The following is an 18449-nucleotide window of genomic DNA, read 5'->3' as shown; positions in this document are numbered from 1 at the left end:
GTTGTTAAGAGTTAAAAATACTAAAAACATTTAAAATTTTAAATAAAAAAAAAAAATTATGTTACTGACAGCTTAAAATTAATAAACTTTTTTCATTATTATTATTTAATATTTTTTTTTTTCAATATAATTTATTTAACAGTTTTGTAAAGACGGCAATAGTTGGACAGTGTCCATTTTTCAGGAAAAAAATTTCATATATATATATATATATATATATATATATATATTTTTTTACAATGTAGTCATTAATACACAAAGTTTCGATTTATCGAACAATATATGTGATGTGAAGCACATTATTTATTTATTCCCATATTATTTATATATTTATATATACAAGTATGATAAAATATAGTCGGAGATACAAAGACAGTAAATATATATATGGGTATTATTTTGTACTGATAAACTATAATTAATTTTTTTTTTTCAACTTTTATCATCGTCATCATTATTATTATTCTTATTATTATTATTATATTAATATTTGGTATTTATTTATTATTAAATCGATGGCCAATGATAAATGCACTGATTATTAATATATTTTCAACGAACATTCGACTCGAGATTACGACGATCTTATCATGGTTTTAATTACAATTATTATTTGTTGGTTACATGATTATTGTTGTTATGATTAAATAGGAGAAAAGTTGCAATGGAAAATTTACTTTCGTCCAGTCGTTTATTTATTTTAATATTCAGAACAATAAGACACTCATCAGTTTTATATTTTTACTTTTATGGGAAATAAATAAATTACAATTCATTTTTTATTTATTTATTGGGTTTTATTTATTTATTTTTTTTTAATTGGTAGTTTTCGTGAGCTGAGTCCATGATCAGCGAAACGAAAGTCATTTATTTATAATTTTTTTTAATTAAATAAATTTAAAGTTCAATTGTACTCGATATGATATATTTTTATAGTCATTTGCTGACTATAAGTATTTTATAGTCGAGTTGTCGATTAAAAAACCAAAACGGGGATTTTTTAAATTTAACTGAGTAAAAGCGGGAGAGTTGGGCTTTTTTTAAATTTATATTTTTAATTATTTAATGTAGAATTTTTAACAACGACAGAAAATAAATACTATAATTAAATTATCAATTTAATTGGAGAAAAATAAAATAAAAGTTTGGGAGAGTCGGTAGATTTTTTAAAAATTAATATCACTGAGGATTATGTGTCTATATATTTTTAGCTGACTGGTCTCTATTGCAGCAGATATTTTTTAGTTACAGTTTAATTCTATGGAAAATAAAAAAAGTGAGGGAAAGTCTGCTGTCGGTATTAAAAATATTAAACCTGTTTTTGTCAAGTGATTGATCTCTCAGATTTTAACCAAATCCAAAATTTAATTTACAAAAGTGAGGTTAGCGTCAGTCAGCCATAACCTACTGCTCACTCTGTATCGACATTTCTTCCTCAGCCTAAATCTCCCACTTTCACCCCAATTTGAATAAAAAAAAATTTCATTATTTCCCATTAGAATATTTACAAAAAAAAATTTAGTTAAGATACTTATAGTTAAGAATATATATTAATGTATGTATATATATTTATTAAATTAAATTAATAAATTATTCAACAGTCGAAGCAGGTTTCAGAAGAATCGAACATTGTTATTTTATTATATTATTTATACTTTACTTATATATTAATCCTGCCCTGATAAAATCCCGTAAAACTATTACATTTTAATAAACATCATTAATAATTAATAATATCAATAATATCTCATTTATCAACGGGTTGTTTAATTATCAATAATCAACAATAAAAACAACACAAATAATTGTGTAAACTAAATCATTGCGATTTAGTATAAAAAATATTATCATTTATCGCAAACTATAATTAACAAATAATTACAGCTTTTATTATCATTAATTGTTAACTTTTTACTCATATTTTTTTTTTATCTATAAAATCAATTCGGCAACACATCGCACGATGTCTACTGCGTTTGTTACTTATAATTTATAAATTTAGTTTTTTAACCAGACTATTAAAGATACAAAATCTACAATAGAAAAACAGAACAGATTTTAAATATTTATTTCTCCAGACACTCAAATTTTAACGAATTTTTTTAATTCATTATATTTATAATAATTCATACTATTATAAGTATTTTATATAGTTATTGTGTCTTACATTAATATACATAATAATATTTATGTTTATCGTTATTATTAGTCAATTATTTCATAAATTTCAGAGGGTAGTTTTTTTTCACTTTTATAATTTACAATACTATTTATTATTTATTTATATAATACAGATTGTCATTATTGGCGTAACCATCTCTTTCATATATTTGTCTTTCATATATTTATAACCCTGGCAGATCCAAATTACAGTAATTTGCAGCATATTACCATAAAACTCGGTTATTTACGGAACATTACCGTAATTTACCCTACAACTCGGTTATTTCCGGCAAATTGGCCGCATTTTACGGTTAATTACGGTATATCACTATAATATACCGTAATTTACGGCTTTGTCACCGTATTTCGTATGCTTTTTTATTTCTACAGTTTTTCCAGCGTAAAATTTTACTTTACCGTAAAATACCACAAGCCCACCCGAAATTTACGGTAAATATGCCGTCAGTGGCCTTAAATTGTCGCAAGTTAACTACGAAATTTGTACCGTAAATTACCGTAATTAGAATCCGTCAGAGAAATCTATAATTTTTACTTTTCAAAAATTAATTTTTTTTTTTTTAAATGAGACTTAATTTCGGGTTAATGTGAAAAAGTGGGACAAGGATGAAAAATAAACGTCATATATATGGAATAATAACCATATTAAATTACCATCCATATGCTTCACCTACTATCTAGTTGCCGTATTTTGTCGCTCCATTTGTCCCTACTTTAAATTTTTACAATCCAAATAAAAAAAAACCTAATTTCGAATAAATAAATTTTTTTACAAAATTACCCTACAAAGTATAGATATAATCCTCGATCTATAGATCCTTTAAAAATAATATTCATTATTAAATTTAATTATACAAAATATAATACTCAAGCCATCCAGTTATTTTTATAAATAATTTACTTAACGAGGATACTCGATATGTTTACTGTGCGTTCGACATAAATAAATTTTTACAACAAATAAATAATTATTAATAAAAACATTTTCAATTAATAATTATTTATTTGTTAATGTAATTTTAAATACCATAGTCAAAACTTTCCTGATTTTGTATCCTCTTCTGATAGTCTTCCAAGTAAGTATCGACGTTCCGGTAAATTCCCGAGTTCGCTTGGAACATCAGCGTCTCCAGGATTCTTTCGTTTTTGATTGCCTTCGACGGCAGGACGATCTAAAACAAAAAGATGTCAATTCATAAAAATTATCCAAATTTCCCAAAAAAAAAAAAAAAATAAATAAAAAAAACTGACCCTTATTAATTCTTGTGGCGTAATTCGGTATAATTTCAAGTCCTTACTCAGCCGCTCCATGATGCATTTAAATTCATGTTTCGCGTCGACTTTCGATGCCTTTGTTTTTATTCTGTGCTTCGCCCAGCTGAGCATGGCCTCAAATTTCTTAATTTCGACAACTTCAAGCCCGCGACACATTATCGTCTGGACCATGCTCTCGCTGAGGGTGAGGAAGTGCGGGCTCTGGAATAATTGGTAAGCGCGAGTCTCGACAAACGCGAGGATCATGTTGACCAGCTCCGAGGCAGAGGTGTAGCGCCAATAATAATTTTCCAGGGCACAGAGCATCACGCAGACTATTTCGATCCTCAGAAATTGCTTCGCGTGGTGGAAACAAGCTTGCAGCAAATCCGGAAGGTCGTAATGTTCCGCTGCGCATATCAACCCCGGGATGTTACTGCAAGTCAGCGGACATGACCCGGTATGCAAGTAGTCCAATAGTATTCCAAATGTTTCAGGGTCGAATTCGATTATGTCGAACTGCAAAAATTTTTTTTTTTAAATTTAAATTATTGTTTATTATTAGTCCTAATGAATCGATAACGTACTTCAGTTTGTGCTAATTTCGCACGATCGACTTTCTGTGCGTCAGCACAAACGCTCAGTCTTGGCACTGCAAGAGATTGGGCTGCTTTTTCTTTCTCTTTTGCTTCTTTATCTGATAAAAAAAAATTCATATTCGATCAGCGAAGAAGTCACAGAAATTATTAGGAAAAATTTTTATCAGCAAGAAATTTATTTTTTTCGTTTATTGGAACTTAAGAAATTAGTAGATATTTTAATGCGAATTGTTTGCTAATAAATGGTAATTTTAAGCAACACTTATTTTAGGCAGGTAAAAAAACTACGCATTCAATTTCAAGCTTCAAGAAATTTAAATTATTTTTACAGAAACTGAATATTAATCAGGCGAAAATTTTCGAGACAAAAAAATAATAAAATTTTTTGGTGGCTGTCACAAGGCTGAAAACTTGAAAATTTTCTTTATTGAGTTGCTTTAAATTTTTCCAAGTTTTCTAATTTTATTCAAAAATAAAATACTGTGACCGAAAATGCGCCAAATCAATAAATTGTCCAATTTCCGCCTGTTTATTGAGTGCAATAAAGATTTTACTAATTTCGGGCGACTTTCGGCCTTTTTCTATGAAATTCTATAATTTCGGGCATTCTTTGGGGAATTTTCGGCCAAATTCTTCTACCCGAGGATGCAACGATTATTTTAACTCATTCCAGACCATAATTTATTGATTAGTATGCAATTCTAATGCGTGTAATGTACTTCTCGATAATTGGCGGAAAAATGACACGTACATTGCGGACACCCTCTTGTATACGGACACGTATCCTTAACAACAAATGCTATCGAGTGGACACTCAAGTAAATTATTACACTGAGTCATAGTCACGAGTATCAAGTCCTACTAGCCAGACGTGTCAGGACGAGCAATTATTTATTAATTTTACTCAAAGATTCATCAAAATAAAATAATAATTAGTTAACTTTAAAAACTTGAATTATTTAAAAAATTATAATGCAGTGGAAGAAGGAAATTATTTTGTGCGTTTTATTTGTGAGTGTCATCGACTGCTACAACATCAAGATTTTTTATTCTTTGCCATCAAATGATCTTCCGATCTTTCACAAACATACGGTAATTTTTTTATTCTTTTAATTTTTATCTAAATAATTAATTAATTGAATTAATTATTTTTCAACAGTGACAGTTGCTAGAAATGTGTTTTCCCAATCAACTGAACCCTGTGGCCATTACCGCTGACCTGATTGATGTCATGTACGAGACTCAAAAAAATGAAGCTGTCATCTCGTCCCTTGTTGTCATCGACAAGAATTTCAACTCTAAAGTAATCCAAAAATACTACCCACGGCATCCTACTTATGTCCTATCAACTGACTCAATTTACCAACTCCAGACGGATATTAATGAAATAAAATCCAGTGATATTTGGAACATCGCTTCAGTGATTGTCACAGTAGGAAAAGACTGCGGCCGTGCATCAAAAGTTCTCCAGATAATTTGGGAGATCGAGGCTTTGTCTTCTTATTACGTATGTCAGCATAGGTTAAGCAACAGGACTATCATCTACACCTTCAACCCCTACACGGATCGAGCCCCAGAACCCTGGAGGAAAGAGAAGATTGCAGACAAGCCAGATGACAGATGGACTTTGTACAGGCAGCAATTCGTCAACAGTAAGTTACTATCGACTAAAAATTTTTTCATCATATCTGCGGTAAATGTTTGAATTTCTGCCCTGTTTGAAAAGAAGAAAGTCGTCCTTTTTTTTTTTTATGAAAAAACAAATGATAAAATTTAACGCATGCGCCATCCTGCTCACAAACAGAGGTAAAAATTTAAACTTTCAGGTGCAGATCTGGTGAAAAATTATCAGCCTTGTCCTACTACTTAACTTAATCATTCATAATTATTAATGGTGACGGTGTTTTTTTTATTTTTCCGTAGACAAAAGCATGTGTTCCAGTCTTATTTACGACAAAACTAAATCGTTAGATGGATATCCAATAAAAGGAGCTACGAGTACCGTCGGAAAAGATGAGGTAATGACTAATGAACTTCCTATTGAACGATTCGATTCCAGACCAACCATGTATAAAACTTTAAAAAATCTTATTGCTGCATCAAATGCCACATTGGATACTTATTTAAAGCAAACTGATGGTGATATTGCCCCTGTCATTTCATTATTATCAAATAGAACCTATGACATAATTATAATTTTCCAGCCATCTGGATTATACTTCGATGAATATAGTGACTTCGCTTCATTGTGTTTTGAAAATGGCTTCGTAATAGTAACAAAAAAACAAAGTACTATACCAGTAATCGGACAAGTAGTCGACCAATCGTTCGACAATCAATCGATAATAGTGTCCTCTGTTATTTTGATCTTTATATTTATGATGATTTTGCTGAATCACAAGTTCCAATTTGGCATGGCTGCTCTAGATCTCTTGTCATTGATTCTTAACATGGGAATATCGACTCCCATAGATAGGTTATCAATGCGCATAACCTTCTTAAGTGCGACTTTGTTTGTTGTGATTTTCAATCCGGGTTTACAGGGGCAATTGGAAGCTGTATTGACTAGGCCAGGTTATAAAAACGTTGAAACTTTACGGGATCTGCGTGACAACAACTATCAGGTTTACTATAATTCCTTCATTCATGACTTGCTAGAAGATACACAATTGTGGTCAAACGATTCTTATGAAGAACAATTATGGTCTTCTTCAGATAATCTTGAAAGTTGCAGAAATAGGATTGAGAAAAATAATTCAGTTGCTTGCATCATATTTGACGCTTTCCTTGATGATATGAAATCTTGTGACGAGCTTCATTTTTCGAAAGAAAAATTATTCAAAGTACATGAATGGCTTCTGGTTCGAAAACAATGGCCGTTAAAAAAGAAAATCGATGATGTAGCCATGAGACTTGTTGAGTCTGGTTTTATCGAACACATGGAAAGAGAAAATGTGTATAAGAATTACATACGAAAACAAAGATTGGTTAGAAGAATTGAGATGCGTCAACAAAATGACCAATTAGATTTTGAGGAATTTAAATTATTTTTGTTATTTGTTGTACTGAGCGTGATTTGGGTGTTTCTGATCCTTCTTATTGAGCTGATGTGTAAAAAGATGCAGGACTACCATAAGAGACGTCAGCGCGAATCGCAATTGAGAAAATTGATGATGAGAAGGAGAATCGCGGCTGCCATTAGACAAATGGCTTTTTTCGCTGAACAAAATTAATTATTTTTAATATCACGTGTGCTGTGTTACTCTGACGTGTTTATTTATTGATTAATGTCGTGTGTGGTTTAAATTACTGGCAATATCGCGTTACCGTTGACATTCTATCAAACGAACTACCAACCATCAAAGCCACAAAGGTCTCGTTTTATTTTAAAAATATAAAACAATTAATTTTAGAAAAATGAAATTTTGAAATCACAAAATATCCGAGTATTTCATTGGTTGTTTAATGTGTTACGTGATACAGGGGACGAGTGGGCAAAATGAACCACCCGGAAAATTTGACAAAAAAAATATTTTTTCTACAATTGATCTTAATTGTCTTATATGTCTCTTATCATCATTTTTGAACCCAAATGACTCCAAATAAAGGTCAAAAAAATAAGATCTGAAGACTTTGAATCCACGAAAACCAATTATTTGTTTAGTGGTCGCATTTTGTCTGCCCTACCCTCATTTTATTATTAAAAGATAAAATTTTATTGTATTTTCTTATCAATATTTTATGTAAAATTATCATCAATTTGTTGAAGCTAAAAAAATTATAAATACTTATCAATAAAATTTGTTGAATGAAAAAATTAAATATTCATGTAATTTACTAATTTTTATTCATGCATTTAATCATTATTTACATTCATGCCTACTCTATTTATGTCATAAGGGTAAAAGAACTCACTGCTGCAGTCTTGAGAAGAGGTCCACCGTTTTCTGTCTTCAACCTGCAGAGTATTGCTCCCATGCTTCCTTATACTCCTCCCCCAGCCAGCGGTGATGGTTCCGAGTCTCGAGAACGCTCTTTTTACCATCGGCGACGAAGGTACACTTTTGGGCCTAAACATATCACAGCCAGTATCTCACAGAAATGGTTAAACGGCACCTCAGGGTACGGAGTACACTTTTTTTTCACAGGAGTCAATTGAGGATCGGGGACAGGATTTGTTTTCACAACAAAACTGTCAAATTTACTACTGATTCATTCCAAGTAAATTAACTTGTGGTCATGCAGTGCATTGGAAAATGGTTAGGATGTGCCGTATACATAAAATATTATAATTATAATTAGTTACCAAACTTCAAATTAATTATAAAAATTCGTTAATTTTTTTTTTTTAATTTCACCATCGGAATTTTTGAAATCATAAATTTTTCAGTTATTTTTTAGTTATATTTTGTAGCCATGAAAATTTAAGAATTTAAAATTTTGATAAAAAATTTGGACATAATAAGACTGCGGCAACTCAAAAATTTTTTTAGTTTTTTGAAAACGAATTTTTTGAAATGAAAAAATTTTTTTTTTAGCTTCGGTAATTTTTCAAATGAAAAAAAAATTTTGAAAAAATCAATGGTCACTTTTTCTTCAAATAATTTACCAGCCGTAGGTTAAAAAATTTTTCCGACGAAAAAACGAAAACTCTGAGCTTCAAAACAGATTTTTTCCAAGCGTCAAAATTTTTTTAAAAAATTCAAAAAGCAAATGAAAATTTTCTTGAATTACTTGGGTGCAATTTTTACAAAATAGAAATTAGTCATGAAAGTTTTGATTCAAAAGAAAGATAAAATATTTATCAATGTATAGAACCGGTGAAATTAAAAAGAAAATAAAATTGTTCATACCTAGGGCTTTCAATGTCAGGAACTTGCAGAAAGTTTGAGCTCTTTGGTTTCTGCGGGCTAAGAAGCGTCGGCGCAGGTCTCGCTAGCAATTCCGCGACAGGAACTTGAGGACTGCCGAACCCGGTTTGGATTCCATAGAGCATTTCCTGGAATACCCTGAAGAATAAAGTTATTTTTTATCCGAAACTTTATTAAATTGTTTGTAGTACCGCCAGAGATTAATAATAAAAATTACCTGCTGCGTACTCCAAGGATGGCACGGACTCCAATAAACCTGACCTTCTGCTTCTGCTGACCAGGAACCAGGAAGGCCACATCGAATAGATTCGCGTGGATCTGGACGTTGTCCGCGTTGTTGAGGAAGACTCGGGTGAAGTCCTTGGCCAGCTGGTCATAGTCTTCGAACTGGTCCCTTACCGAGTCCAGGAGGGGCGAAGAGGGCCGCATGTGTCCTATAGGTCGCCAGGAACCTCGACGGTACGGTTTCGGAATCTGTCCAGTCTCCGCGTGGTTCGCGAGGTTCGCTACGATGTCCTCGAGCATTTGGCTCCTTGTTCGCTCCTGCATCCGAGCGAATTTTGGAGCTGAGTAACTTGCGCGTTCGCCATTCACTATTTTTGTGAGGATCCATTCTCGGAACATTGGACCTGTAATTTATTTTTTAATTAATAATTTAAAAAAAAAAGTTGAGGGGATGACGTCATATTAAAAGTACTGAGTGTGATTCGATCCCAGTCTCTGAAGAATAAAAACTATAAATCTCATTACAAACTTCCCCTAGTCTTTTCAATTAATTTATCTATAGTTATTTGTTCTTTTAATTAAATAATTTATTAGATTAATTAACTTTTATTATTAATAAATAAAAAAAACCTTTTTCAAAGACGCTTTGTTCCCACAAATAGGGTTTGTAAGCACCGACTTCATCTCTTGTGACAACCGAGACCTCATATCTAGTAACTTTTCTCTTGATCCTCGGGCTGACACGCACGATAATAAAAGTGTGGAGGAAATGAGATTTAATACAAGCTGGGCTGAATTGGGTGTTGTCGGCTTCGAGGAACACCACGCAGACGATATCGTTGCCGATGTGCCGTTTCCTTTGAAGCTGAACAACAAAAATAAAAAGAATAATAAAAATTCCGCATTTTCCAGCGATGTGTACAGAATTAAATAGGAAGCGGGCTTTGAGGACGAGGATACCTTCTGGGGATCGTGTTTTTCGTAAGGCAGCTGAGTGGACACGTGAAACATGATCTCGATTCCGCGCCAGTTGGTGTAGACCGAGTAGAGACCCGTCAGGTCATGGACGGTATCAAGACCGCCTTTGTACTTGTCGAACCCTTTCAGACGTATTTTGTCACCCAGTATCTGCAGAAACTCTTCGAAAAATGGAGAGCTGTCGTTGTTGTCGAGTATCTCTTCTTCGGTGTACTGGCCCTCTTGCACATATATCACTCCGACTTTAAGCTCCGACTTTATGAACACTTGATCTAGCTTCAGAAGTTCTTCTGGGGTATCTGGTAGCTGTCCTAACGTCAATGCTGGATTTATATTCACCTCTTTACCCAGGCTCTTTACTACCTCTTCACGATTATATCTGTAACCCAGTATAAATTATTATTATTATTATTTTGTTAAAAAATATGAAAAACTTTGTTTTTAACTTTGATTACTATTTACGTTTAAACTATTGAAGATACGGCCAAAGTGTAAGAAAGAAAATCTATAGGAAATTTAATTCTCTACAAAAAAGCTTTCAGTAAACTTTCTTGTAATTTTGATATTTTAGAAGTTACTGGTATTTAATTACGAGATAATTTTTTGTTTCACTGAATCAGAGTCGAGTTTTATATAATTGTAACTAAAATTAAAATTATGGCTTAAATATCAAAGTTATGATAAAAATGTATGGATGCTTTCTTATAGGAAATTTAATTCTCTACAAAAAAGGTTTCTTTAAGTTTTTATGTAATTTCAATATTTTAAAAGTTATTGATATTTAATACCCAGATGATTTTTCATTTCACTGAATCAGAGTCGAGTTTTATATAATTGTAACTAAAATTAAAATTATGGCTTAAATATCAAAGTTATGATAAAAATGCATGAGTACTTTTTAATAGGAAATTAAATTCTCTACAAAATTGTTCTTATACATTTTTATCGTATCTTTAATACTTTGCATGTAATTTAAATTCAAAGTACCGGAATAATTAAATTCCGATTTATAATCTCTGAAAAATGACAATTATTATAAATAAAATAGCTGACGACAGTAATTAATATTCATCGGATAATATAACAGGATTATATTATCATAATTAAATAGCGCACCTATCAGCAAAAACGCAGCTGGCAGGTATGAGCCCGTGAACGGTGTAACTGATGGCACGTACGAGTATTCTGAATTGATCTCTCCCACTTATCGTCTCCTGCTTGATGCTGAGTATCACCGGGCCCAGGTCCTCGTCGTTGGTGAAATAGTTCCAATGCTCAGACCCGTAAAAGTATTTCTCATAGGTCTCCTGCTCAACGGAAGTCAGCTCGAAGCCCTGGTTCTTTTCCCATTGCTCCTCGATGGTCGTTTTCTTACGCGGCACGTCCTCGTCTTCCATCTCGTTCTCCTCGAACAGACAGAATTCCTGTCGTTTGTTCATTATAGAGAGCTCTGCTTGCTCATCAACTTGCTCAGGATCCGTGAAATCCCGGTCGCTTTCACTTTCGTCCCAAATCGTGTCTGAGGTTATTTGCTGCCTCGAACACTCGATCCAATACCCAGGGGTTGGTATCAAATTATGAGGAAATTCTTTACAAAATTCATCTGCAAAAATAATTTTATATTTTATTTTTTTTTTTTTAAATTCTAAGATCTTAAAAATTCAAATTTTTTTACAATTGATATCAGATCTAGATACTGAAAAAAATTAGGTCATAATTCAAATTTAAATTTTCCCGCCAGAGCGATAAATTTTTTTTATCAATAAAATAATTTAATTAAAAATTCAAGTTGATGTTAAAAAAAATTTTTAACGGCCCATTTTGCCCCTGATGGCACAAACTTGTGAAAAAAAAATTTTTAACTGAACCCTCACTCATGAGGGCGCGAAAACGCCCGCAATTTATCATAAATAAAAAATAATAAAATGTAAAACTTCAAACTTTCCACAGAGTACATTAATTATTAATATATTCATAAGAAAAGTTGTCGGGCTATACTCATACTTATGCTTAGCTCATAATTTTAAATTTAACTCAATCTGCATTAAGATTCGGATTAGCATAGAAAACACAAGGAGATTCGTCGGTTAAGCCGCAGATCGAGTCGAAGCCCTTCCGCTGTCTTTATTAAAAGACACGGCGTTAAGTACAAAGTAACGGTAAGAATAGGCTTGCAAAGTGCTGAGGACCATGAGAAGCAACCACTTGTTCTACAAGACCCTTGATTTTTCTTCCCGTTCTTCTTCTTTTTCTTTATCGAAGACTCTCTTCATTTTTTATCCCAGGCATTCTTTTGTCTCGAGAGCTGCTTTTATCCCAGTCAAGTCACTGTAAGGTAGAACACCAAGCTGTTTCTTAACAGGGCTCGGTATTCGAACTTAGAGTGAACTGCCTGAGACATTTTCGTCTTCATCTTCATCTGACAGGTAATTTTGTTATTTATTTATTAAAAAGTTACTTTATTAGATAAAGTTTTGAAACTTTTTTATTTAATTATTTACAAGCTAATAAATGATAAATTAGTTTTATATATATATATATATATATATATATATATATATATATATATATATATATATATAGACAAGGAGAAAAAATTACCACAGAAAAAAAATTTCTTGACACCCGCATGAAAATACCATATATGATAAATATATATGAAAAAGTATATAATCAATATGGGACCATATAAGTGGCCAACAATGATTCCAATGATTTTATCTCTGGATAAAACCCATGTGGGTAGAAATGGTAACAAAAATTAGTATGGCTGCCATTCTTATATATTTGATATTTAAAAAACTGGTTACCATATGATATGGGAATATTTCCCATAATATAGGGAAATTTTTTCGGTAAATTTATCTCTGTAGATTAAATATATGAAACGACCTTGATGTATGACTGTGGTCTATAGCAAAACCACCTGTAGCACACGTGTCTGTGTGAGTCTTTTTAAGCACACACTTATTCGCGTCTTTAACTTTTAAACCCTTCTTACTGCTCAGAAATGACTTTTTATCTTATATATAGTTGGGTATAAACTTTGCACTTTAATTTGTCAAGTTTTGTTTTGTCGAGTTTGTTTTGCTGTTTTTTAAAAATAAACTTTTGAAAGTCGTTGGGGATAATGGAAGCGAGGGCGACAAAATGGCAGAAGAATGACTGGATGGAGAAGGTATGAATAAAAATGAGAATAAAGTATGGAAGAGGATTGAAGATAGGCAGGTTTGGGTTTGGCTGTTTTAGACCCACCTGAGCAGGCTTGAGGCGGAAGCGGGAAGATGAGAGTCGTTGAGGACTTTCGTCGGGCCACTGCGCAGCCCAAACTTTGAGGCTTAAAGCTGCGCAACTGCTGCATGAAGTCCGAGCACTCCATCAGCGCGACGTCCGCGAAGTGCAGGTCGCAAAGAATCTGGTTTTTGAACCTGAAATCAAATTTTTTTATTTTTTAAACTAGCGGTTTTTTGAGGTTTTTTAAAATTCATATTTTGAAAAAACTATTCAAGATATTTTGATAAATTTTTTTTGAAAATTGTAGTCAATGATCTGACTAAAATTTTTAGCCCAAATTCAAGTTTATCGCGTCATCATATTTGGAGGGAAATTCAAAATTTTAAATCTTTACAAAAGAAAAAAAAATCCTATCTTTTCTTTAGTCTTTAAAAATTTTTTTCTCAAAAACTAATACGAATATTTTGATAAATTTTTTTTGAAAATTATAGCCAATGATCTGACTGAAATTTTGAACACTTTTAAATCTGTAAATCTCCAAAACTTTCAGAGCTAAAAATTTTTAAACCAAAAATATCAAAAATCAATTTTTTCCGGATGGTGAATTTCACAAAATATCTCCTTACACAGCCAATTACTTAACGCGAGTCTGTGTAATTGACGTAGTAACAACAGTAATTACTAATAGACATGTTCATATATCGTTACAGGTTTATTAAAGCTCGTAAAAGTAAATTAACGTGAATGTTTACTCACCGTCTCGCTCTTTTCTGATTGGGTCCCGTGAGATTGAGGCCACAGCTGTTACATCTCAGACACTCCTCATGATAGTGATTGTTGTCGTAAGGCGGTGACGGTTCTTCGACGGACATTAAACGAAGTTTTTATAAAAAATATCACTTAAATATTTCACAAACTAAAAATATATCTAATATTTATCTATTTATTTGTCTAGCGCCCGTTATTTATTCACCCCAAGGTCTCTCCTCTACTCTACTCCTATATATAAATATGTATAAATAATTTCTGAAGACGTAAAATGTATACGCATAGCAGAGGGTGTGAAAACTTTTTTCCTTACTTAGCTCATTTAATTCCTCCTCGATAAGTCCCGCATACATATCACTGAATTTCATCAACACACTTCGGAATTTCGATATCAAGATATTATTCGACCGTACTCTCTTAACTATTCCATCTAAATCCTCACGTTTTACTGTACTTTTATTGTTAATTAACTTGATGGACTTTAAATTAAATTTAAATAAAAAAAATACCCACTGGAATATTTTTAAATAATTTTAATTTTTAAAATTCACTTGCCAGTAGATCGAGTCGGTTTTAGTCAGACAAATTTTTACTTCATTTAAAAAAAAAGTGGAGGGGGTCAGATTTTTTCGAAAGATTCTAAAAATTTTTTAATGAAAAAAAAAATATTTATTTTAATTTTAATTAATCAATAATGGGTAGTTTTTTTAATTGGAATTAAAAGGGAGGTTTTAATTTAAATAAAAAATAATAATGATGCTAGAGAAATAAATAAAAAATAAATTGAACGGACAGTTGGACGATAGCATCAATCAAATATTTTAAAAACGTGCAATTGAATAATGATTCTGTGTAAAAAAATTTAAAAATTTATTTTTGCTCCATTGTTTACTTGTTATTGATACCTGGATTAATCCAATGTATCGAATGCTCAGCGACAGGAAAAAAGGATTAAAAAATATTCAACTCGTTTTGTAGGTCATTTTTGCTTTCTATTCAAACGCTGCTTTTAATTGAATCAAATATCTCGCAAACTTTAGTTATTAAAAATAATTGCTGACTCTGATTATTTTAACAGATCAATCATTCATTTTTTTCAATGCCCTTAATTTTAAAACTCCACTAATCATTTAATCAACAAATTCCTTGTGTGTGAATGTAGCAGACATCAGATTAATTTACAATTATTAATAAATAGAGTAAATAATTAATAAAATAAAATTAAAAAAAATGGGCATTTCAAAAATTTTGAAATTAATAAGTGCATTTTTTTAAAATATTTTTTTTTTTATTATTTACTTTTTTTATTTATAATTTTAAATTTATTTGATGTCTGCTACTAACATATTAGATTGGAAATTTATAATACTGAAGTCAGCTGACGTTTAAAAATCCTTTTATTTTTTTTTAAAACACTAAATTATAAAAAAAAAAATATTTGAAAAAATTGCACCTACAGATTTTTTAATTTCCTACATGTGCATTTTTTTTATTTTTTTTTTTTTTTTTGTAATTGATCCTTCAAAACAAATTCAAAAATTTTTGTCTTCTAACTTCCGTATCATAATTTGTACTATCATAATTTTTTTTGGTAAAAATATATGATTAAAAAAAAAAAAAAATTTTATCAGTGTAATAGCCGAATGTTCTGCAAAACCCTCAACCAGCCTGACTAAACTTCCAGAAGCAGTTCCCACAACCCCATTAATTTTTAAAACCTCCGATTTCCCCAATAGTCCCACATAAAAAAATCCGATGAATAAATTTGGTTAGATTAAACATAACTAACAAAACAAACCCATCTAAGCCACAGAAAATTGACAGTTAAGGCCGCACATTAAATAAACCAGGGGTTGATAATAATCTAAATAATCACCGAGTCTGACATAAAAAGTAGTAAAAATAGTACACACATATACCTGTTAGCTAGATATAGAAACGTCTATGCCAAGATTTACTTTAATTGATAGCCTGCCGATCGAATGACAAGCACGTGGCCTTGGGGTGTGGATCGATGTCGCGTATGATATTTCGCGCATACCTTCTTTATCGCCGGCAATACTTAACAATTATCGACACCCCGACATCAACATCAACATCAACATCAACATCAACACTAATACCACCCTCCACCCACTTCCCGTTTACGTTTACGTCTGTCAATTCCGTCGCACGTACCTCCGCTACTACTACTTGCTCGTAAAACGCGGACGTGCGATAATGTACATGCGATATGTCTTATTAAATTTTTTCATCCACTTTTATATGCACGATAAAATATTTCATAAAATTCATTTTTAATTAAAAAAAAAAAAAATGTCAGTAATTTTTTATTGTACGGAAATTCAATAAATCACGTGACATTTAATTAATAAACAATAAGACAGTTATAAAGATAAATGAAAATATCGCGGGGATAATCAATGAAATCTTTAGTAAGGACACCACCCACCGCGTGGTTTAATGAAAAATCGAAGTGTCACTATCATTCAATAATTCCCACCAGATTGATAAGAAAAAATTTTATTACACGATTTATTTAATTAACTAGACACTAATTACTGAAACACTTGGAGTGTTAAAAAAAAAAAATTGAATTGTTTAAATAAATGTCACGTGGGTGAGTAAATTAAAAAAAAAATTTGGGCGTAATTTTGAAAAGTTTTTATTTCCGGGTGGGTTGTGAGTTTGGTTTTACTCGCCGCACGATTAATTTTACCCTGTTGGGTATCATGAGGACGTGATACTGAGAATTTGTGAAAAATCTAAATGATAAGGTGGTTTTATATATGTTTTTATCAACGACTGCTGTGCACCCGACGTTTGTTTGGGTAAACTACTTGCGCGGGCGCAGACGCGAGGCTGCCAACCCCACGACTCGGGGTTGGTAGGAAACCCGGTGCTTAAGGCGGGAAAATTTGAAAACTGTGGTGGCGTTACCTGTTTGTGTACTGCTGTCAAAAAAGGTACTGGATGTTTCGACGGTCATCGATTGGAAGGTTCCGTCGGTTATCTGCGCTGAACTGTCTCGTCGGCCGCGGTAACGTTGTACCTTTTTTTGATGGTAATTTATTATTTTTAAATTTTTTAAAATTAATTTTGAGGGGAGAGAAAAAAAATTGAGATTTGAATTTTTAGAGGGAGAAAATTTCAGGGGTTGGACTTACGGTGTCATCACTTTGAGAACTTTGTCTACGGAAATTGCGACACCGGATCATCTCTTCGGTGGTGCTCTGGCGTCTGAATCCGCGGGACATGAGGATCTCTTCGGTGGTTGACTGTCTGCGGATTACGGGGGCGTGTTGGATGCTGCCGAGGCCGCGGGCACAAGGACTCGGGTCCCGAGAGGAACATGACGAACTGTCTGGTGATCTGATTAGAAGACAGTAATTAATAAATATTGTCGATTATCAAGGGACAATATTTTTGTCTTAATTTTGAAAAGAATCGTTCAAATATTTGATATTTCGGCGAAAATATTGGTTTTATAGAAAAAGTTTTCATACAAAAGTTGTAGGAAATTTAATTTTTGAAAAAAAATGTCTCTTATAATTTTTTTATATGACCAATATTTTCACCGTAATTTAAAAATTAAGATTCATAATGAATGATTCAAATTTTTGTTAATTATGAAAATCTTAATTTTGAAATTACGGCTTTCTTATTAGTCCTACGGAAAAATTATATGAGACATTATTTTTAGAAAATTAAATTTTGAACAACTTTTACTCAAAAAATTTTTCTCTACGACCAATATTTTCACCGTAATATCAAAAATTTGACATCATTAATTATTAATTGTCAATTTTTTAATTAAGTAAAAATCCTGGCGTTAATTATCAATCAAATAATTGATAAGTCTATTGATAAAAATAAATTGACGTAATAATTATCACTAATTTTTCTATTGCTTCTCTCGAACAAGAATAAATTTTTTCTCAGCAGAGAAAAGTCAGAAAAATTCAAAATTTTGATTTGTTTAAAAATTTACATATTTTTAGTGACCCGGAGTGAAAGTAAAAAATGATTTAATTTTTTTGGTAAAAATAATTATTAATAACAAGTATAACCTGAGAAAAAAAATAATTGGCAAGACCGTAAAAAAAGCTAATTAATAAAATACCTAGCAGGACGTCCGGTAATAGTAGTAGATTGTCTTCGTAATCTCGAAGGCCGCCTTTGTCTGTTAGGACTAAAGTCTCGTTTGTCAGCGGCATTTCTGTCCGGACTCAAATGGCTTTTCGAGTCACGGCGTCTAGAGTAAGAAGCCGAGTCCGGGCTTAGCGAGTCCCTTCTTGCTTTGCGACCTAAAAATAACATTCGTCAGTGCCAAAAACCT

The 18449-nt window shown here is 31.9% G+C and overlaps 1 protein-coding gene across 1 annotated transcript in view; it reads right to left on the bottom strand.

Annotated features, from left to right (window-relative positions):
* Positions 1-3200: 3200 nt before the first annotated feature.
* LOC103576389 (uncharacterized) overlaps positions 3201-18449 on the bottom strand; it is a 31327-nt gene continuing 16078 nt past the window's right edge. Inside the window, exons 8-21 of the mRNA XM_014444139.1 lie at positions 18234-18417; positions 17278-17482; positions 17051-17162; positions 14099-14201; positions 13364-13536; positions 11225-11711; positions 10091-10487; positions 9761-9995; positions 9123-9534; positions 8888-9043; positions 7950-8104; positions 4023-4132; positions 3433-3954; positions 3201-3353 (exon numbers count right to left, since the gene is read on the bottom strand). Coding sequence (XP_014299625.1) covers positions 3201-3353; positions 3433-3954; positions 4023-4132; positions 7950-8104; positions 8888-9043; positions 9123-9534; positions 9761-9995; positions 10091-10487; positions 11225-11711; positions 13364-13536; positions 14099-14201; positions 17051-17162; positions 17278-17482; positions 18234-18417 — 3404 coding nt within the window. The remainder of the gene's footprint in view (positions 3354-3432; positions 3955-4022; positions 4133-7949; positions 8105-8887; positions 9044-9122; positions 9535-9760; positions 9996-10090; positions 10488-11224; positions 11712-13363; positions 13537-14098; positions 14202-17050; positions 17163-17277; positions 17483-18233; positions 18418-18449) is intronic.

Source organism: Microplitis demolitor, chromosome 4 (assembly GCF_026212275.2).
Source record: "Microplitis demolitor isolate Queensland-Clemson2020A chromosome 4, iyMicDemo2.1a, whole genome shotgun sequence".
Classification (NCBI taxonomy): domain Eukaryota; kingdom Metazoa; phylum Arthropoda; class Insecta; order Hymenoptera; family Braconidae; genus Microplitis; species Microplitis demolitor.
This window is presented reverse-complemented; position numbering and strand designations above follow the sequence as displayed.